The sequence below is a fragment of the Cyanidioschyzon merolae genome, chromosome 11, assembly GCF_000091205.1.
Source record: "Cyanidioschyzon merolae strain 10D DNA, chromosome 11, complete genome".
Taxonomy (NCBI): Eukaryota; Rhodophyta; class Bangiophyceae; order Cyanidiales; family Cyanidiaceae; genus Cyanidioschyzon; species Cyanidioschyzon merolae.
In genome coordinates this window covers 557,927-578,957 of record NC_010137.1, presented here as the reverse complement: position 1 = coordinate 578,957, position 21,031 = coordinate 557,927, and the positions used below count along the sequence as shown (strand labels likewise).

The following is a 21,031-nucleotide window of genomic DNA, read 5'->3' as shown; positions in this document are numbered from 1 at the left end:
GCCTTCTCATGTGAGCTCCTTGGCCTGCGTAACGCGACCTCACCATCAAACATTGAGTCGGATTTTGAGCTCGCTAGGCAGACTCTCGGACCCCTGGTGCAGCTTCCAGCCACTCGGAACGCGGTCGTCCAGACTCCCACCCAACGTTCCGAACTGGTTTGAGGATCTCCTGGACGCCCTTCAGGAGCATATCGTCTAGAGGCTTTGCCAAGGCCTGCATGTTCTTCCTCAGTGTTATCGTGCCATCGATGCCCACGAGGGTGCTCGCCACGTCGTCCTGAGCGAATCGCTGGACCGCGAACTGCAACGCAACCTCTGCCAGGTCTGTGGATATACCCGCATTCACTTGCTGACTTGCTAACCACGCTGCAGCAGTTCGGCAACACGCTTTGAGTTCAGGTGGTGCCGGATGCCATGCAGGTGGACCGTCCGGCGTCAATAACCCCATACTAAGCGGAGATGCATTCAGGACACCAATGTTCTGCTCTCGGAGGTACGCGAGCACGCCGCTATCGCGTAACGACGTATCACAGAGGCATCCATGGCAGTAACTTAGCACGACATCAAGCTCCACGGTACTGGCCTCGATAATGTCGCGATAGATAGCTAAAGGATAACCCGTTACGCCGAGTGCGCCGATAACCCCCTCTTGTTTCAGCTGGCACAGGGCCGGGAGCGCTTCCTCCACGATTAAACGTCTGGACGGTGCGAACTCTACATCGTGACACTGAACCAGGTCCAAGCGCCGAACACCAAGGCGTTCCATGGATTCCTCCACGCTGCGCCGAACACGTTCCTTGGAAAAGTCGAAGTTGTTCGGGCCGTACCTGCCTACCTTTGTCGCGAGAACGTAGTCGTCTCGTTCACCGAGTTGTGCGAGCGCTTTTCCGAGGACACGTTCCGACCGAGTACTTCCATAGTACGGAGAAGTGTCGAAAAAGTTAATGCCAAAGTCGTGCAGAGCCTGGTACACGGCAGCGCAGGCGTCTGTTTCGTCGATGTCCTCACGGAAAACGCCACCGAGCGGCGATGCTCCGAAGCCTACAACAGAAACTCGTAAGCCAGTCTGACCCAGTTCTCGCTTTTGTACGCGGAGCTTTGCTTGCCCCGGTTGCTCTGTTGATTGTAACTTTTCAGTGGAACTGGTCATCGCCACTGGACGGCAACAGAGGCAGAGGTTTTCTGGCGGCGAAGAACGTCATCGATAAAACGAATGATCATCCTACGATGGTGGGTAGTAAATGAATACCGACGTACAGACACCCCCGCGTCATTTTGGACTGGCCGTTTGCTATCTGTTTGGGCTTCTCCTTGTTAGCTTCGAGCATGAGAAGCTGCTCCATAGATTTGTATCTCGTCAGCTCTACGGGCCTCGTCTTCAGCACCGCATATCGTCTGATATTGAAAGCAGCTACAAGTCTCGGTTCACGAACTTGATGCATTCATTGCAGCTGGTGGAACGCTCCGATGAAAGGAATCCTCGAACTCGGGCCCTCTGGGGCATTTGCGACTGTGTCAGCTCTCTGTGCTTTTCTATCCCCGAAGCGTTCGGCGGCCTTCTCTCCATGTCGACTTTCTGAGGTGCACACTCTAACTCGTTCCTTGGATTTTTTTATTTGGAAATAAACGTTCTCTGTTATGGCCTTAGGTGAGGACGTTCCCTGAGGTAGATGAACGTGCGGAAGAAACACGAAATGCGCCCTAGTGTGGCATTGTGTGCTGAACGCTTCAGCGAATCGAAGAGTGCAGCTATCATGAAATGCAACGATCGAAAAGACTCCTTTGATAGGAATGAAGCACGGCATGTACGGGGGCATGATACGCAGCTCTGCCCCGATACCATCGGTGAACGCTCGAACGCAACGAGAATTCTCAAATGCACGGTGTCCTGTGAGAGGACGTCGCCGAGCGTCGGGGAAAAGTCTTCAATGATGCGACAAAGGGGTTGATGCTGGTGTATGAGCCTTCTCTACTAGCGAAACTGAGGCGGCCAAATGAGCTCACTACAGCTAGAACAGAGAATGCCGTCGTTCTCGTCGAGCTCGATTGTACGTAGAACGGGCTTCCTACTCCGCGAATACCCATACAAGCTCCAACTGTCTCGTTCGAAGAAGGTCTCGTCGACTGAAAAATAAACCGAATCTTCTCTTCTTCAGAACGATCGTGACGTTCCAAGAATACTGCAGTAGTACCGATTTCGGTTAGGGATGGCTGTGCAAGAACTAGAACCCTTTTTTGCAACTGTACCCCAGTGTTTTCAGGACCACGCGAACGTACTGTTGAGAAACAGAGACGCCTTTAGTGGCTACGATCGTCGCTTTTGTTTTCCGCACGGTGATCAACGAGTCGTTTATATACCAGAGACCGCAAGCAAGCTATGAGAATATCGGTTTTGACATGAGAAGCATGTACTTGTTTCTATAGGTGTTCCTCAATCATAAGAATATTGAGGTATGACTGACCTGAATAAGGAATGCAGTCATTCCGGTACTGTTCCGTAAAGGATATATGCGATAGACGACGCATATTGGACCGCTAAGATACATTGCATCCCGATACCGATCTCCTGCTGTATACTGCAGCGGGGGTTGACGCGAAACTAAGTTGAAAGACGATACATGTCGCAGATGGAAGTAAAAAACGCATGAGAATGACATATACAATGACTACTGCATGTGCCCAGGTGGGGAACCCATTGACTAAAATATCTGTTTAGATGGATTATGCACTGGCGATAACAAGAACGCTGCCGAAGGATACGATGAACCAGGTGTACATCGCCGGATGAGACTTCGCAGATACGACGCGTTGATGAGATGCAACTTACCTGCTTATTCAAAGGCGCTGTTTCAGCTGAGGCTGTCTCTGCGAGCACACAGACTTGTACTGCCTAACACTCACATTCACGCTGCTTATGTTCATATTCTGCCGTTGAAACGTTAAAAGCTCGTGTTTCTCTAGTTGCAGAGGTCGCGCTCCTGGTTGCTCGTTGCATTCGTCGAGGCTGGCAACGGCGCTCAGGCGGAGTGAGCTTCACGCTGGAAGCCGTTCCCGCGTCGTCGTCGTCGTCGTCATCTGCTTACGAGCAATGCCCCGTGTGCGAGTTCCCCGCCTGTGGCATCGAAAGCCGTACCACTTGACGTTGGTGCGGCGCTTCAGCCCGACAAACACCCCACTTGGCACGAGCGCGGCATCCACGCTGCCAGGTGAGCGACGCCTGCAGTGGCTGCCAGCTCTCGGTGAACCGCTCTACTGGTATCAGTGCGGCCCGACTGTATACGATGACGCTCACTTAGGACACGCTCGAACCTATGTTACCTTCGATATGGTGCGTCGTGTCATCCGGGAATGGTACCAGTGTTTGCCAATAACTGCAATGAGTGTGACGGATGTCGATGATAAGATCATCGAGCGGGCTCGCCAGCAACGACTACCGAACGAGTCCATTGGACAAACGTGTTCAAGAATTGCCGCTATTTTTGAAAAGCGTTTCTTCGAAGATCTCGACTTGCTTGGAGTACTGCGGCCGCTTCATATTCTGCGGGTTAGCGAGCATATACCGGTGATCTGCGCCTTTACAAGGCGGCTACTCGATACGGAATACGCCTATGTAACCACATCAGGAGACGTTTGCTTTGATACTAGTCGTGTCCAGTCTCGGTACGGCGTTCTTGATGCCAGTCGGGCGCTTGACGCGAGTCATGCCGGTACCGCCACTGAAACCGCCGCAAACACACCAGCGGCCGACAACGTCCCTGGCAAACGCCATCCTGCTGACTTTGCGCTCTGGAAGGCCGTCTCAGCAACGGACGAGGAGCCTGGTTGGCCTTTTTACGTACCAGATGGTGCCAATGATGATCAGAAACGCATTGGTTACGGCAGACCAGGTTGGCACATTGAGTGCAGCGCAATGTGTGCCCATGTGTTCGGTACACATCTCGACCTGCATAGCGGCGGTATGGACTTGCGATTTCCTCATCATGAGAATGAATTGCATCTGAGCGAGTGTTATCACCGGGTACGCCCCTGGTGCCGAAAATGGATGCACACAGGCACGCTCCTGATTCGAGGAGAGAAAATGGCCAAATCACGTGGCAACTCCAGGCGCATTAGGGATTATTTGGGATGGAGCGAACAAGGCCCGAATGACTTGATGCGCATACGCAGAGAAGCGGACGTATTTCGAATGTTCTGTGCAATGCATCGACACAGCACTCCGGTTGAGTTCGGTGACACGCAGCGACTGCAGGCGGCACGTATCTGGGATCGACTGACTGGCTGGTTGGCTCGAATAGCCAATGACGCGCGTTCGCAGTCTCGCAAAGAGTCATCTAGAGCTCTCAGTGTCGCTGGTCAAGAGTCCATTGCAACTGCGGACGCATCCATAGAGGGAGACATTCCGAGCACGCACTGGCAGCCGTCGTTCGCTGTAGCTTCTGGTGAACATGTTGCCGATGTTGACGCAGTGCCGGATGTCTTTAGCTCGAGTCATACACAAGCTGCGATTCCGAGGAATCCAACCGGACGCAAAGTCCCAGCACAACTCGCGGAATGGTCTCAGAGATGTCACCGGGCACTCGCAGAAGCCTTTGCGGATGACCTCGACTTTCCGCGAGCTGTGCGGGCTCTTGTAGAATTCACCAACCAATTGTATCGTTTCGAAAGCGGACGTCGCCTTGATCGCATGGACGCTGTAGAGCACAACGCAGTGCTTGTCGCTAGCGAGTACCTCGCGAGTATCTTGCGTCTCCTGGGCTTTCAGAGCATTCCGGGAGTTTCAAGTGCAAACGCGCAGGCATCTGCATCACGCGTGCCGACAGCGTTTATCGCGGCACTGGTTGACTTTCGTATGCGTATTCGCAACCTCGCAAAGCAGCTACGGCAGGATACAGCACAGCCAACGCAGAAGGCCACCGAGGCACTCTACGGTTTGAGTGATATGTTGCGCGATGATATTTTGTTTCGACTAGGTGCGATTCACATCGAGGATCGCAAAGACAATGCGAGCCGCTGGTGGATCGATCCTGTTCGAGCCGACGATAACGATCGTTGATGAGCATGCGCACTGGTATGAACTTGTATATACAAACTGCCGCAATCTAGCGTGTACCAGTATCTTCAACAACGATTACACGGTTTCGCGAGCAAGAAGCGGCTGGTGCTATGATGGAACCGGCTGCATATCCCAAGGAAAACGCTTTGCTATCATCTGACTTGGAATTTCTCACGAGCGTCTGAATTGGACAGGTTCAGAGGCTCCATCTTCATCTTGATTGTCATACATATATCTGCGTGAGCGCGAGGTCCTGCTCTCGCGGCAACTGAGGACGGCTTGTTGGGGTCAGCTACGGGGGAGCGGCAGCTCATTCGAACCACGTTTGGGAAATGTTCTGAGCGAACGCGGCAGCGCTCGTAATGATCGTTTCATTGGACTTTGGAGCTTTCCCTGGTAGCATGTGCTTCCCTGCTACATTCAGTCGTATAGAATCGTGGAGCACCATGGCCGACTGCTTATCGCATAAGAAACCCTTTCCGGAGTAGGTACGCGACGCTCGAGCTGTTCTAGATTGCTGAACCGTTCTTTACTAGTGTCCTGCTTGAGGCGCGAAGCCTGTGGCGGCTCTGCTCTAGCAACTCATTTGAATCGCATGTCTGGAGCATTTCAGCGCAATGCCTACACTGAGTGCTATGCAATGCGCTCGATTTTCCTCGTCTTGTTGATCGGTTGAAAATGTGCCTGGTTGCTGGGCACTCTCCGAGGTCTCACAGAGTGCATACATCTTGAGGTTCTACCAGTCTTTATCGTCCATGAGATTTCGTATTTACTCCACCGCGTGACCCAGGCACCTTGCACGATCTCCGCCAAGTATCGTCGTGAGGTAGCTTGAACGTCTCATACTTGCTCTCAGAGACTAGCTCAATCTTCGCGTCTTTACTTATGTGGCGGGATCGAAGATTTACGGCCGCTAGGCTCTCTCTACGTTTGTTTTCCCAGCGACTCTGACGCATACGAATGCACGATGGCACTGAAACTCGATTTTTCCACATACGTATCTACGATTCGTCAAGTACATTACCATCACCTAATCTATCGCCAAGAGGCCAATGAACCCCAGCACGCCTCTCCGTTGCCTTCCGCCCACGTCCAGTCAAGCAACAAAGCAATTTACGGGCGGTGAATGTAGAGGAAAACCTGCCGAAGAACACGTTGTCAAAGAGCGGTGTTACGGACGCGAAAGACCTCGTTATGGGTCAGTGCGTATGGAAATCGTGTTAGACAACAGTAAAGCCGCCTTCAACTGCACTGAAACTGAGAGCATACGCTGGCACAGAGCTTCTCAGCGTCAATCTCAGTCGCTTGCTCTCTTATCGTTTTTTAGTGATGGAACGCGACGATGTCTAAGCGCTAGACGGAAGAATATGGGAAGGGCATGCCACGAGGGGTTCTTCGAGGAACGACAAGGCCTCGATCAATCCTGTTCTTTTGGCGACTTGGAGGCGACCACACGATCGCATCGCAGCTCGTGCAGATGTCGTCGGAATCCTCGATTGCCTCGTCTCTTCGAGCAGCGTGCTGCCGCTCTTTGAGTACCCATGTCCATGTCTACCATTTCTTCTGGATAAAGTCCCATCGAGTGAAACGGAAGCTGTTCCTTCTGTAATAAGCGTTCCTGTCTCATGACGAAATCGACAGAGTACTGTTCAACGCGCGACGGTATTTCATACAATCGTGCTTGATTCGTCGACAACCCGCGGCTCTTCATCGACGTTTGCATCAACGGAACGGAAACTTCACATCCTGTGCCTTCTTTGATCGTATTTCTTAGTGAACTTGTGATATGCGATGGATTGATAAGGGCAGCTTGATGTAGATTGTGTCGTACAAGCGCTGTTCAGGGCGCATCACTTTCAGGATTAGGGCATTACGAAGCGTGGTTCAGCCCCATGGTCACCCTAGCATACCGGACTTGTTCCAATCATGCCGCTTTCCATGCGCTCGCCATAACAGCGTTAAGTATTCTCGCAACTTTTTCTCCAATCTATAGAGATACATTCCTGTAATCGAATACCAGCGAGCAAAAAAAACAAACAAGAAGCGGACGCTGATCCAAGAGTTCCCGAAATGACTGTTCCAATCAAAACGCTGCGCTTCATGAGGCAGCTCACGTTGCGCCAACGCAAGAAAGTCCAGCTGGATAGCAGTAACCGTCGAGTTTGGGGTTAACGGGAGCGACTTCTGTAGCGATCGAACTGCATCGACGTGCTTGCGGTAGCGTTTAGGCTTCGTTCGAGTCCAGGGCTGGCCAGTGGGCTTCCCGTTGTTTCACAGCGCTCATGCTGGTTCATTTTCAACTTTAAGAACTTGGTTAGCGCTTCGCAAGCGTCCGTCGACCGCGGAACAGTTCCGGAACTCCATTGGTAGCGTTTTTTAGTTCTGTGTGCGAGGGACCTCAGCCTCGAGGAGCGTACGCTTCAACGTGTGTACCCGTCACGAGCGCTGCTGACAGACACCGAGACCCGATAGAGGGTTCATGAGTTCAGCGTTTCGTGGTGGCGAAACTGATGAGGTCGGCAGTATCCTGGTTCATGGTGGCGCACGACACGGACGTTCTGACGCTCTGGAGGCCGTAGCTTCCGACGAATGTGTGCCAGCTATCGAGACGCTTACAGCAACCACACCCGGCTTACCGCTAGCGATTCCGCGTCGAAGGTTGCGCAAACGTCACCGCATCCAAGAGACACAAACCCCTGAACCAATCCCTGCACTCACTCGCGTACGCACGCGAGCACCAAAGCGACATCAGGCACCGAGCGACGCTGGGTTCTATGTCCAGGCGCGACCACTGCGCTTCAAGGTGTCGCGAAGGTACCTTTTGCATCTTGCGAAACACGCCGGTCCCGAGCGTATCTGGAACATTCTGGTTGCGGGTCACTACCATCATGGAAAAACAAGCCTCATCGACTTGTTGGTAAGTCACCAGCTGCATCCGGCTGCAGCAACCCGTTACATGATAGGCCCGCGGCGACACCAGCAACAACCGCGCTGGACGGATACGCGTCGGGACGAACTCTCCCGAGGAATGTCGCTTCAGCTTGCTTTCATGCCGCTCTGGGTACCAGACGAGCACGGTGTATCTCAACTGGTGACGCTGATGGATGCTCCCGGACATGCAGACTTCTTCGATCAGGTTGTGGTGGGTGCAACGCTCGCAGATGCAGTGCTTCTGGTGGTCGACAGTGCCGAAGGCGTCCTGCTAGGTACAGAGCGAGTCGTCGCCTTGGCGCTGGAGATGTCGCTTCCGCTGATCCTGGTGTTGACGCAGCTCGACCGCTTGATACTTGAGTTGCGGTATCCGCCTGATGCCGTGTACCTTAAGTTGAAAGGCATCATCGATGCGCTCAACAGCCTTATTGAACGTTTGCAGCCTCAGAAGGTCCCGTACTTTGACCCAAGGCCACCACATGCCAATGTCCTATTCACGTCTGCAAAGCTGAACATAGCGTTCAGCCTCATGGACATTGTCGAGAAGTGGTATGGTTCGGCTTTGGAGGTGCAGCGTGAACGTTCGTGGACCGGTGGCGTTCAGGGCGCGCTCCGGAAGCGCCGAGCGAGGAAACGAACACTCGCTGCCTCGCTCTGGGGCGACCGGGTCTACGACAAGCCCACCGGCTTGTTTCTACGCAAAGCCGCTGTCGCCTGGACGCTGGGCACGGCAAAGCGATCATTTGTTGAGTTTGTTCTGGAGCCTCTCTACAAGACGATTGCACTATGTGCGACCCATGAGTCTGGGAGCGGATCGCTGGAGCAGCTGCTGGTCAATGTGCAAGCTCTGGGAACTCCGCGTGCTTTCGAGCCTCAAGCAGCATCGAGTCAGCGAGAGGCGCCTACGGATCTGGAGATGCTCCAGCAGGCGGCAGACTCAGGCCCATGGGCTCTTCTCCGTGTTGTCTTCGACATGGTACTGGGCTCGCCAACAGCGTTGTTTGGAACGCTGACCCGTCGTCGTCGCCACTCGAAATGGTTCCCGGAGCACTGCGCTGAGACGGAGACCACTGTGCTGGTAGCGACACACTGGCGTTCGCTGGACGGCACCGATACCGTTGCTGTGGGCCGTGTTTGCGGTGCACGACCGCTACGCGCTGATCAGCTGTTTGCAGTTCAACCGGGCGCTGACCGATGCAAGCCGTCGTCGGTAACAACAACAACAACAACAACAATGATCACGCAATTGCAGGTGGCTTTCGGACGCGTCTGGTACGACGTTGAGCAAGTCGCCGCCGGCGGTTTAGTGCTTCTGCCCAGGGTTTATCCGCCATCACGCGGAACCTACTGCTTTGGCCTCCGTTGTTCCGATGGACCGTACTCCAAGACGCTGGACGCGTGCGTTTATCGCTTGCACAGAGCGCTGGGCTATCACGCAATGCCTATCTACGGTATAGCGCTTGCACCGTGTTTGCCGGAGGTGCACAGAACTGCAGAGAGCTTGACGGCAGATTTGGTTGCGCAGTACAGCACCAGCACAGCGAGCGCTGAGCAGCTTCGCCAAGCTTTGGCAATTATTGTTCGAACACATCCCGCCACAGGATTTGATGGTAACGGTAGCGTTCATGGTGATGCAGCACACGGTTTTCGAACAGCTTCAACTGCTGGTGTTGTTTACGGCCCAGGGGAACTCTATCTGGATGTTATACTTCATGAGCTTCGTCGATATTTGGTGCAACGGCATTTGAGTCTGGTATGGCGTTGCCTGCGTACAAATCCGGTACCCTTTGTGGATGCGTTACGGGAAACGATCCAAGCCGGTGCAGCAAAAGTGCAAGTAGGCTTGCGAGGCCGTGATGGACGCACGCGGAGCGACCAGACTGCGTTGTGGTCGTCGCCAAAGTCATTCTTGGTTTCGGAAGACGAATTCTTCTCTCCCGAGCCCAACGAATGGAGCGACAACGAGGACGCGGCATTTCATCAGCCGCGAGTCGTGCTTTACGTGGAACCGGTGCACGCTTCGCGCCGGGCTCCAGCTCAGCAGGCAGGAGAGCCGAACGCGGGGCCTCACCCGGTAGTTGTGCATGCCCTGCATCCACTGCCGAATAGCGTTCGTTTTGAGCGACGGAGTCTACCTGCTGAGGCCGCTGTGCAGCCAGAAGCGCTCGAAGTGGAATTTGCAGCCGATCTGGATGGGACAACAGCGCCGTCTGGGCTGCCGGTGACACTCCAGGCCCTCTGGGAAGGTCTTCGGTTGGCGAGTCGGCGGGGTCCGCTTCTTCAAGGTCCTGTCGTTGGGGTTCGTTACCACGTGCGTGCTCTCGAGTGCATTTGCGGGAGCTCTGCCTGGGAAGCACCACCTCCATGTTGGTCCGCTTGGCATCGGATGCGAACTCGCCTGGTGCTCCTAGCTCGACAGGCAGCGCATAGGGCGCTTCTTGATGCCAAGATGCAGATTCTAGAGCCTTGCTTCCGTTTGCAAGCCGTGGTGCGCGCCGAAAAAGCCGAGCTCATTTGCCGTCGCTTGCGCAAGGCTTCTGAACTTGTCGAAATCCGGCAGCAGTGGCCCATTCCAGGCACCTGTTTCGTGATCGTTGACAGTGATGTTCCGGCGCGGGTGCTTGTTCCCGGCCTCGAAGTGATGTTGCGATTTCAGAGCCACGGGCAGGCAAGTGTGCAAGCAACTGTCGATCCAGCTGTCATGCCGACGTGCAGTGCCCGCTGGATTCCAGTTCCAGGTGATGCGGACAGTGTGGAATGCCCACCTCTAGAGGCAGTTGTTGCCTCGGACGACAGCACCGTAACCGAAAACACCCTTGCACCCTGGCTGGTGCGCATCGTACGAATGCGACGGGGACTCGGGACCGACCTCTGAGAGCCCTTGCTCCGGGAATAATCAAGGATTAGAATCGGGTTCGTTTGGAGGGTTTCGGATGTAGTGCGCGCTTCCAGGTCAGGTTGTTAGAGTTAGACAACAGCATGCCGCAGCAGCATGCGCCCTTTCAAGCAATACGCTTCCAGTGGCTCGCATCTCTCCTGTTTGCATAGAACAGGTTCGTGGGCTGGGAGTCCACTTGTTCGCCGGTCTGGATGCTCTTTCCAGAGCTTGTATCATCGCGGACAACATCTTGGTCAACAAGTCATTTATCAAATGGAACATCTTGCACTTGCACGTGCAGCACACAGCGTAGTCGTCGAGCGGCAACCGCATGAAGATGCCCGTGGGCGTAGGATACGGCACCGGGCGCCGAAGCGGATCCATGCATGAAATGGAGCCTTCTGCACCCGTCACCCATATGCACCGAGCGTTGAAGCGGGCGTTCACGTGCCACAGGATGGCGCTTGGTGGAGCGGATGTCGTAAAAGCTGGCAACACCTCTGCACCGTCAACGAGCACCGCTGCCCAGGGCGCACGGAGCCAGTGAACGAAGAAAATTGAGATGGCTAGCAAAGCGTATATCGCATTCTTCGTCTTCGCATCGAATGCGTCGATCGCAGCCGGGTGCTGAGAAATAGGACGCAAACGCTATCGTCAATACCTACGAACGGCTGACAAGGGTACCGGTACGGAAGAAGAGACCGGCGTAATGAAAGCCTGAGGAATGCGCGAGGAAACAGAATCCGTCGTAGAACAAAAAAGAGCGGCAAAAGGTTGGTATTGTTGATAACAATGCGAGGACACTCTTGCCCGAAAGTGCACGCCCGTGTGTGGAAACCTGTTCCATTTTACGCTGGCATGAGTGTAACGTGCACGCCCGAGTTAACAAAGTGGACCTGTTCTATTTGACGCTCACATGAGTCTAGACTACAAGATCGCAAATAACGCAGGGCGCCCTCTTGCTCTCTTGCGCTCTCTCGATGTATCCGTGCCATCCGCGTCTCTATAGCGACTGCTCCGCGAGTGCTACATTCCCTTCCCACGGCGTTTGAACCAGTTTAACACGCCGTACTTCCACCAGTCACCACCGAGTTCGGCAACTTTGCCTTGTCCGTAACAATGAATGCAGGTTCGCCTCCCTTTGCCGTGGCAAGCGGGGCACTCAATCACCTCACCGTTTGGTTTGTAAAAGTGTGAACCGTTGCAAATGTAGCAGATGCTCAAGCCCGTGCCCTTGCAGTCCGGACAGGTGATGACGTCGGAGGCCCCGCGAGTCTGTACACTAGGAGGACGCAAGTCCAAGTGCGGCCTACTACCGGTACCCTTGCGTCCGAACGGTGCAACAAAAATGTTTGCCCAGCTTGCACTCGAGCGAAGGGAGCGGCGACGCTCGCCACGGGTGCGCCCGCCCTCCCCGGGAGCGACGGCTTCCGAGCCGGTGCCACGACCAGAGGCTGCAACAGGTGTGGCCTCCTCGTCCGCGGAATCAGGTGGTCCGAGCGGCTCATCGGAAACCACGAGCTCGAACTCCTCATTCGGCTGGACGAGGTCCTGTGCTGCGCACTGTAGGCGTCGTACGGTGCAGCACTGCCTCAGGTGCTCCCTTCTTGGAGAAAAACAGCGAACACCAATTGAGCCAGGAAGTCCAGAGACAAACATGACCGTGACCGCAAACGAAGCAGTACCCAATGCGTCGACGAAGCAGTGTGCGCTTTTAGGGACGCGGTGTTGCAAAACGGAGCGATACAGATGTTCAGAGTTGATGAATAGGCAAAAGACCCGTCGAGAATTGGTGTGCGTCGGCGCAGGAGCCGCTCCCGGATGCAGGCACGCTCGCCGCACAGCTGGGGAGCGCTCCATTCCAATGATGTCCATCAATGTCCGGATTGCAAATGGACACCTGCCGCGAGCGGAGTACACACCTCGCAGAAGCAAACGTGCCTACCATATTTCATACCTTTCTATACTAAACGGACAATATATGAGAAATATCGCCCGAGCGCGTGTTGATCGGATGGTGCGCGCGATCCGCGATTCCAGCGCGCAATCGTCACGGAGGCGGCATATAGAGCCTTCGCGTTGCCGGAGCCGTGCGCACTGCATCCTGCAGGCGCCCTGGCGGCATTATCATCTCCGCCCCCAGATGCACACGGGCGATGCTACAGCCGACGATGCACCGACTGCATCATCGACGGGAAGCGTATCTGGCGCGTGGATGCTTATGAAGCTGTTTCGGCGGTGAGCAGCGTTCAGGGCCAGACTTACAGGCGGTTGCTAGAACGCGCCGCACCAGGTGCATGTTGACGGGTGCGCAGCCGCAGCCGCTAATCGCGAACCGTACTCCAGTCGTGCGTCGTCAGAGACCGGGACGTGGTGTCAGCGCTCGCAAACGCTCTCGTGATGCGGTTACGTTCTTTGAAATCGCAAACGGCTCGCCTACGGCCGACAAGGTCTCGTCGCATGAGTGTCCAGTCGAGCTAGTTACAGACGTTTGCGGGAATAGTGCAGCGTCTGAGGTACCTCATGAGTACGTGGTACGCATCCAAGGCCTTCGTGCGCTGGAGCAACAGCAACAGAAGCTGTGGATGCTTGTGCAAGCGCTAGAAAATAGTCTGGTAAAACTTCACTGTCGTGTTCGCGACGTAGAGGGGTCTCTGGCACAGATATGCTCCAGCCTATCGCCGAACAGTGCTTCTGAGACGGCGACAGGCACGAGCAAGGCGACGGACCAGAGCGACAGCGGCAGCGCGACCACGCTCAGCGCTGAGCCCACACAGCAGTCCGTTGCGCTGCAGACATCTGAGGAGCATGCGTCGACAGTGCCCGAGTCTCCTTCAGGTTGCTCTCCGAGACGGTTCGGAGAAGTAACCCAGCAGCAAAGAGCAAATGACTCAGCAGGAGCTGGCGCGATGTGCAACACTCCGCCCGCGCAACGCATTTACGACACACACCATGGTACCAGACGCTTTCGCTTGGTGTGGAGTCGAAAGAACTGGCAATGTTCGTGGATCCGGTTTTGGGGACCAGTGACGATCCACACGTTCGCAAGCAGCAACGAAAGTGCCATTTGCAGTCAGCTTCTGTTTCCGGAGGCGCTAAAAGCCCCGCAATTCCTTTGCGTTTGCGGTTTTTACCGTGAAAGCAATCGCTTCTGGATACGGACCACAGATGGAATCGAAGGCTTCTGGGCCAATGTGGAGCCGTCCCCAAACGGCGGTTTCCAAGACCCGCTTGGAAAGCTGATGCTGGCGGAGCGCGCTGAAACCGGTCATTGGCTGCATACGCGAGTCCTGCAAATGGATGACGACTGCCAAGTCGTGTTCTACGCAACTATTCGACGGGTCTGGGGACATCCGATCGATACCGTACAACTGGAATACGATGATGGGCGTTGCAGTCCGCCGCTTGCCATCTCAGCGATTCGATTCCAATGCGTAGCGGCGGAGCGCTTGCCCAAGCGCGAAACACTTCAACGGGCGGCATTCGAGGAGGAGCCATATCCATGGAATCAGTCGCGAGCTGGAGTACTGGATCGGACGCAAGCGCTCGTTGTGCAGCCGACACCAACCAAAACTCAACGGCCTTGGGCGGAGGACACTCGGATACCGCGCGACTAGTTGAAGCCTCCTGTTATGTGTGCCGAGTGCATTAAGTGCAGCCGCTGCCTCAGCGCGCATCCCCAAGATATCCTCGGTATGCGTACGCGGTTTTGGATTCGTATCGTGCCTGAGCAACGAAACGCTGTCCATGTGTTGCGCGTACGCTTGGAACCCAATCGATGTCCATGCGTCAGTTCTGGACGCGGATACGTTTTGCTTCCACACCAAAACCTCGATATAGTCGAATAGGTTTCTGCGCCAAAAGAGACGTTTTGTAGATTGGTATGCAGGAAATCAGGGGTATCAGGTGATCTGGAGCGCTGGCAAAGATAACGGGAGCGACGGCGCTCTCTTCGTTACAGGCACCTAGCTACAGCGCCAGCGCGTGGGCATGCTCTACTCAGTAATACCGAATCGCGGGAGATCATGAACATTCATCAATTGCCTTGGAGAAATGTTCCCGGAGTAAGTATACCACGCTTCAGCATTTCTCGATCGCTGGACCATGGCCCACCAATGCCTTACTCAATACGGAAAGCCAGTGTCCTCTCTTCTGAACACTGGTTTATTCCATTTCTAGTCGCCGGCATTTCAGCACAATGTCTATAGAAACGACGAAACGATTCCGTGTCTGAAAAGCTCGCTGGACACTAGAACGCCGGACGCTCCAGCAGCGCGACGCTTTTCTAGACGTTGAGGGATGTGTTCAAGTCCAGGGGCAGAAAGTGCTTGCGCGCACGGTCGCTGGTAGAATCACGCCATAGCAAGCTGCTTACATTCGATAACCTCGCCAGCTGACGTTCGGCTTGCTCAACGTGCACCAGCTCGTGTATCCGTCTCTTTCTCATGCTGTTCTCGCCCATCAGTTTCAGCGTGCAGCCGTGCTCGTGATGCGTTGACGTCGTCGTGATGCCTCGACGGGACACGTAGGGCATCGAGTCCTGCATTCGCTCTACGCTCTCGTCGAAGGATCAGGAGTGCAGCATGTCAAGGGCGAGAAGCCGCCGCCAGACGAAGCAAATCGTCGGTAATTTTGTTTTCCAATTGATTGAACAAGTTCGCGAAAGCACGCTTCATGCCTCCGTAGAACGGAAACCGCTGGCGACCTCAAGGCGGTCTGGTGTACTTGTGCTAGGGATGGTCTGCATGAACCGTATGCACGCTCACGTACTCTTGCAATGAAGCGCACAAAGCATCGTCCGATGCTCGACACGGGTCTGACCCCGCCCAGATGAATGCCAAGTCTTTACTCTAGTTGTTGGTATGCACCACGGCGTCTGTGATGCCCGAATCTCGATCAGTTTGAACTCAGAACAAGTCGAGGAGCTTGATCTGTTTGTCTGCCGGGTCTTTGGAACCGCACTCTTGATATAGAGGTACCACGACGGCCATGATGCTCTTCAACCAGGGATCCACGCGTATCACCACGTCTTTCCCTGCACTTACCGCTGAAAATTGAGTCTTGTTGTTTTAGTCAGGCCTTGGTTTTACGAACTGTATTCAGACTGAGATTTCTCTGGTATTCATCGTCCGTGTACAATTCATTCCGATACTTTTCAGTATACGAGCGTCCATAAACGCGCTTCGCTACCGCATTTGACGAATTCGGTCGAGCACAGCATTGTTATACCCAGAGACAGGCCGTACCCCATCGAGGAAGCTCCACAGTGCAGTAGGTAATCGCCTACGGCGGTATAATGGGCCTTAATCTCCCGAAATATGGGCCACATCGCATAGTCATTTGAGGAGGATACGACGCTCGGATCGAGAGAGGAAGTCTGTATCGCGTCGAGGAGCCTTGTTCAGGAAAACGTATTTGCGCGAGATCCACGAAACGTGGGTATCACGTTTCCACTGTCCTTTGGATGCAATGTGCGGCGGTCCGAGGTCGAGAGCAACCCTATGAGCACAGACGATACGAACCAGAACTCAGTACTACCGCGAGCTCTTTAGACATCACCAGGCCGTCGCTTGCCTCCATCGATAAGCTGGGGATCCCTGCAGACAGTCGCCCTCTCTGTCGCGATACGATAATGAGGGTCCACCGCGTACAATGCTTAGAGAGTGCGCATTGGGAAGCGTTCCGGATTCACCTGCATACGCTTTGCATCCTTGAACCTGGTCTGATGGCACTTCGCATATGCATTCTAGGTTTTTCGATCTTCGACGTCGCGTGGTGACGTGTCAAGTTATTCTGGGAAGCACCTGCGCCAATCCCTGGTCCTACCCCCCTACTGCATCGCATCTTCACTTCCTGCATCAAGTGTGCTGTCGCACGTCGGGCCGATCCAAAAATTCCATAGGAATATTCACAGCGTGCAGCCTTCCGTCCGTAACGCTCACGAACGTTTCCTTACCGAGGTGCTTCAGGGCGATAGAAGCTAGGCGAGAACTCCTCGCGTACGACGCTATACGGTCCCTGGTGGCGTCCCGCACCATTCGTTTACGCGAATGCGAACGACTCGTCTATTGGACCGTGCGCGTTGACCTTGCGTTCGACAACCGACGAGACGCCTTCGACTCAATTGAACCAAAGAGCATAGGCTGGTGCTATCAGCAGCTCAACGCCAATCACAGCTGCGTATGCCTTGACCGGGTTTTTTCTCGCGATGGACGGCGACGTTGTCCAACAGCAGGACAGAGGTATGTGCGAGGCAGAAGCCGCGAAGAATGCTTCAACGAAGGATGATGTCTTGAAGGATCCTATCTAGTTGGCGATTCAGAGGTGCCTATGCGATGGAATGGCTGCGACGGATGATATTCTCGGCATTTTCGCGTGTCTTTCCTTTACAAACAGCGGTTTTCCCTTTTTTTGAGTACCCATATCCAGGTCTACCATTGCATCTGAAGGAAGTTTGACTGAGCAAGACGAGCACCCGTCGCTGCTGTTGGAAGCATTCGCGTTTCATACGTCATCGATAGCGGGGTAGTCAATGCATCACAATCCTCAACAGAGGCGGACGTATTGTGCCTCCGTGTCTCCAAACCGCGGTTCGTAGCATGAGTGTAGAAACTTCAGACCCTGTGGCATGCTCCATAATCTTTCTACGAGAACATGTGATGTGGAATGGGGTTTCGAGGATACAGTCGTGTCGCTAACATGTAAAAAGTTCTGATGCCGGTGCATGATGCTCAGAACACGGGACTACGGAAAGGGTGGTCCATCCACTCGCTGACCTCAGAATGACAGAATCATGGAAGTATTGCCGTTTTTTCGCAAGCTTCAAGTGGCAGAATAAAACTCTTTCCGGAAACCTTCTTCACTCTGGGAAAGTGGCGTCCCATTCTTCGATTCCTGCGAGAAAAATAGAAACAGAGAAAAGGTTCGCTGGTGCAAGTACTCTCAAACTCGCTGCTCGAATTGAAAACGCTGTGTCCTGGAAAACGTGGCGATGCAGGCAAGCTGCAGTTCTCTGAAAGCATACACAAACGAAAGAAACCTGTGCAGGTAAATAGTCTCTTAGTCGACCGTCTTCTGAAATCGTGTTCCCTTGATGCACCCGCGAGTCCAGCCATTTCGACTAGCGCGGAGGTCTTTTCGCTGGAACCAGGTCTCTCCGCAACACAGAACGCTCTCAGTAAAGTTTCGCGAGTGCCTAGCGCGTCTCATACCGAACTCAACGACCTGACCATCTTTCCCAGAACACCATAGCGTCGGCATCAGCAGTGAGTTTCGCTAAAGTCTTCTCCTCTGAGCGTCAGAGAGCACTGCACTACACTACTCGGTAAAGAACGGTGCGGTGCGGTGCGGTACGGCACGGCATTGGATACTCGCTTTCGCTGCACTGTCAACCGCTGGTAGCCAGAGGCGCTGCAGGTACAGCTCTGCTCATGGTCTGGGCGCTCAGGTACCCCAGATCTGTCGTCCAAGCTCGTTGACAAGAAAAAACGCGAGGGCTCTTCACGAAAGTTCGGGCTCGTCGTTTAACGGACTAAACAGTTGACAGAGACGTGCCTTGGACGTCGCCCGCGACTCCTCGAGTCAGCTGGGGACCAGGCTCCTCCAAGTTGGCAGTGTCAGCGCTCGTATTCGAGCAGGTTTCCGACGAGGTAGCTAGCTGTTTAGGTCAGTGAACGGCGTAGCGTCCACCAGAGCCCGATTCGAAAGCAGCACAACGGTGCTCGAGTCGAGGACCATAGCGTGACACGCAAGCCTGCGCGCACACTACGCTGTCTCTGGAGGACAAAGGCCCGGGCAGCTACAGCAGCTCCGCCGCTCTACCCAAGGTCGCGTGCTTCATCAAAAGCGCCCGCTGGTACAAGGCAGCGCTCTCGATAAGACGTCTACCTGCGGACGCTTCGACTCGTACAACACGCGTATCCGCCGCGTACAGCGCGTTGATGGTGTGGCTCGGTGTTGCCGGTTGCGTCCACGGACGACTGGACTTTCTCTACGAGCAGTTTATCGAAGAAACGCACACACGGGGCATCCAATGTAAGCTCCTTTTATGCTGCGGAGACTTTCAAAGCATCCGCGATGAGGAGGACCTCAAAAGCATGTCATGTCCGCGTCAGTATCGGGAACTTGGGGACTTTCCCAAATACTACTCCGGCGAGAAGACCGCGCCCTGCCTTACCATATTCATTGGCGGGAATCACGAGGCCTCGCGTTATCTGCAGGAGATCCCGCTCGGAGGCTGGGTTGCACCGCGAATCTTCTACCTCGGTCGAGCGGGGATCCTGCGCAATGCCCGTCATGACTATCGAATTGGCGGTATCAGCGGCATTTACTACCCGAAAGATTATTTTCGACCGCGTGATGAAGGCGTCCTTCTCCATGGTTCACAGATTCACACTGTGTATCACACGCGCAAGACCGAATGGCGTCTGCTTTTGCATGCACTCCACTGGAACGCGTTCTATGGTGGTTCGTTTTCTCCGGAGACCGACATCGCTTCTCGGGACCGGTGCCATGTCTTCCTATCTCATGATTGGCCGCGTGGTGTCATGGCGTACGGTGACTGCTCCACGCTGTGGACGCGCAAGCAGTGGATGCAACGGGCACACCAGCGCGGTATAGACGGGTCGCCGGCCCTCGCGGAACTCATGGAGAGCAGCGCCGCTCCCCGGTACTGGTTTGCGGCGCACCATCACTGCCGGTTTGCGGCATCAACACCACAGGGTACCTCCTTTACTGCTTTGGATCAGACGCTTCCCGGGTGTCCGTTCCTCACGTTCGTTGAGTTACCGGGCGCCGAATCCGCTGATCCGGTGTCAGATATGGAATATGATCTGCGGTGGCTTCGTTGCGTACAGCGCCATTATCGAGGCGAGCGGGAACCGAGCGGCTCGATCAGTCTGGCAGCTTTGCAGCGCGTATTTGAAAGCACTCGACAGAAGCGAGCGTCCGAGACACCAGCACCGGGATACGGAAATGAAACGGCGCCGAATCCGCAGACATCGTTTCTCCTGGGTGAGCTCGGTATCAGTTGGGAGCGGCTCTACAACGTGGATGGGGTTCAGGCGAATCCGCAATAGACAGGCGGCAGCGCATGAGCGCCGATGCCCCCGGTAACTCGGCATCTGTAGCGAGGCAGAGTCGGTGAAATCGCGTTTCGGGCAGCGAGTGCCTTTTTTCTCCGCTGCATCCATAGTATTATCTGGAAGCCGCCAGCAGCGGTATGTATCCGTTTCAGTAGATTTCTTCTCGAAGGGTATGCTGTGAGTAAATGAATCGTTCTGCTTTTTGCAGCGTGCAGCTGGAAAGGATTTGCAACGCGCTGCAAACCGGTGATTGACAAGTGGCATGGGTGCACACGCTGCGCAGACCTTGGTTGACAGCGTGCACCAGTGCATCCCAGGGTACCGTACGAACAGAAATCAGCGGCTGAGGCGGCGCGACGGCAGGCGTGGAGACTTGCACAGCATCCCGGTACTGGCTGCCTCGAATACTTGCTTGGTATGGAGTCAAGAAAATCATTGCCCCGTGGACCCGCGAACGGTTTGGATGTAGCGAGCGTTCAGCAACGGTATCGCATACCTGTTGACCGAATGAGGCGCGCTCGTGCAGCGTGATACACACATGCGAGACTTGCGTGGAATGAACTCACACACAGCCAACACGGGCGAACAAACAAAAGCTTGCGAAGCGTCGCCGTGTCATCAACTGCAGCCTTTGCGAGCGATTTCCGCGATCGCTTCCTTGTCCTACTTGCTATCGCCGGCTTTACGTACGCTGGTCTCGCCAGTCCGCTTGTCAGCGGTCGAACGCTATTGATCCCAGCGTGCAAGCTCCAATGTGGAAGATTCGGGCCGTTGTCGATGCATTTCATGGACCGATGGAAATAGAGATCTACACTTCGCTTCTCATGTCCATCTTCTTTGGATGCAGCTGCGGTGCGCTTTTCGGAGCGGCGACACTTGACGGCGTTCAGGGGTTTGCATAGGTCCACAGCACCTCATTCGCCTCCGAGAGTCACCCTGTGGTGCGTGAAGGCTTTCTGTGTCCGTCCCTACACGCTATTGACGGGTATGGAAGGCTCCCGTCGATACCCTCTTCCGTTTTCGCACCCGCTGTCGTATGCTACGATCACGTGCTTCTCACTGGCGATGCCCCCGGCAAGTACGCTG

At 54.7% G+C, this 21,031-nt stretch overlaps 6 protein-coding genes across 6 annotated transcripts, besides 1 other annotated feature; 4 read left to right on the top strand and 2 right to left on the bottom strand.

The window, feature by feature from the left end:
* Positions 1-73: 73 nt before the first annotated feature.
* CYME_CMK211C (hypothetical protein, conserved) lies at positions 74-1,150 on the bottom strand (the record flags this gene model as incomplete). The annotated part of the gene is made up of 1 exon (XM_005536551.1): positions 74-1,150. The coding sequence occupies one exon, from the start codon at positions 1,148-1,150 to the stop codon at positions 74-76; it is 1,077 nt and encodes a 358-aa protein (XP_005536608.1).
* Positions 1,151-3,088: 1,938 nt separating this feature from the next.
* CYME_CMK210C (cysteine--tRNA ligase, mitochondrial or chloroplast) lies at positions 3,089-5,053 on the top strand (the record flags this gene model as incomplete). Its single annotated transcript, XM_005536550.1, has 1 exon — positions 3,089-5,053. One exon carries the CDS (start codon positions 3,089-3,091, stop codon positions 5,051-5,053), a length of 1,965 nt encoding a protein of 654 aa, XP_005536607.1.
* A 1,103-nt stretch (positions 5,054-6,156) lies between these two features.
* Positions 6,157-7,743: a sequence feature (possible transcribed region).
* On the top strand, positions 7,533-10,859 carry CYME_CMK208C (similar to U5 snRNP-specific protein; the record flags this gene model as incomplete). Its single annotated transcript, XM_005536549.1, has 1 exon — positions 7,533-10,859. The coding sequence occupies one exon, from the start codon at positions 7,533-7,535 to the stop codon at positions 10,857-10,859; it is 3,327 nt and encodes a 1,108-aa protein (XP_005536606.1).
* A 1,029-nt stretch (positions 10,860-11,888) lies between these two features.
* On the bottom strand, positions 11,889-12,521 carry CYME_CMK207C (hypothetical protein; the record flags this gene model as incomplete). The annotated part of the gene is made up of 1 exon (XM_005536548.1): positions 11,889-12,521. One exon carries the CDS (start codon positions 12,519-12,521, stop codon positions 11,889-11,891), a length of 633 nt encoding a protein of 210 aa, XP_005536605.1.
* Positions 12,522-13,159: 638 nt separating this feature from the next.
* On the top strand, positions 13,160-14,479 carry CYME_CMK206C (hypothetical protein; the record flags this gene model as incomplete). Its single annotated transcript, XM_005536547.1, has 1 exon — positions 13,160-14,479. The coding sequence occupies one exon, from the start codon at positions 13,160-13,162 to the stop codon at positions 14,477-14,479; it is 1,320 nt and encodes a 439-aa protein (XP_005536604.1).
* Positions 14,480-18,802: 4,323 nt separating this feature from the next.
* Positions 18,803-19,939, top strand: CYME_CMK205C (RNA lariat debranching enzyme; the record flags this gene model as incomplete). Its single annotated transcript, XM_005536546.1, has 1 exon — positions 18,803-19,939. One exon carries the CDS (start codon positions 18,803-18,805, stop codon positions 19,937-19,939), a length of 1,137 nt encoding a protein of 378 aa, XP_005536603.1.
* Between the last annotated feature and the right edge of the window lie 1,092 nt (positions 19,940-21,031).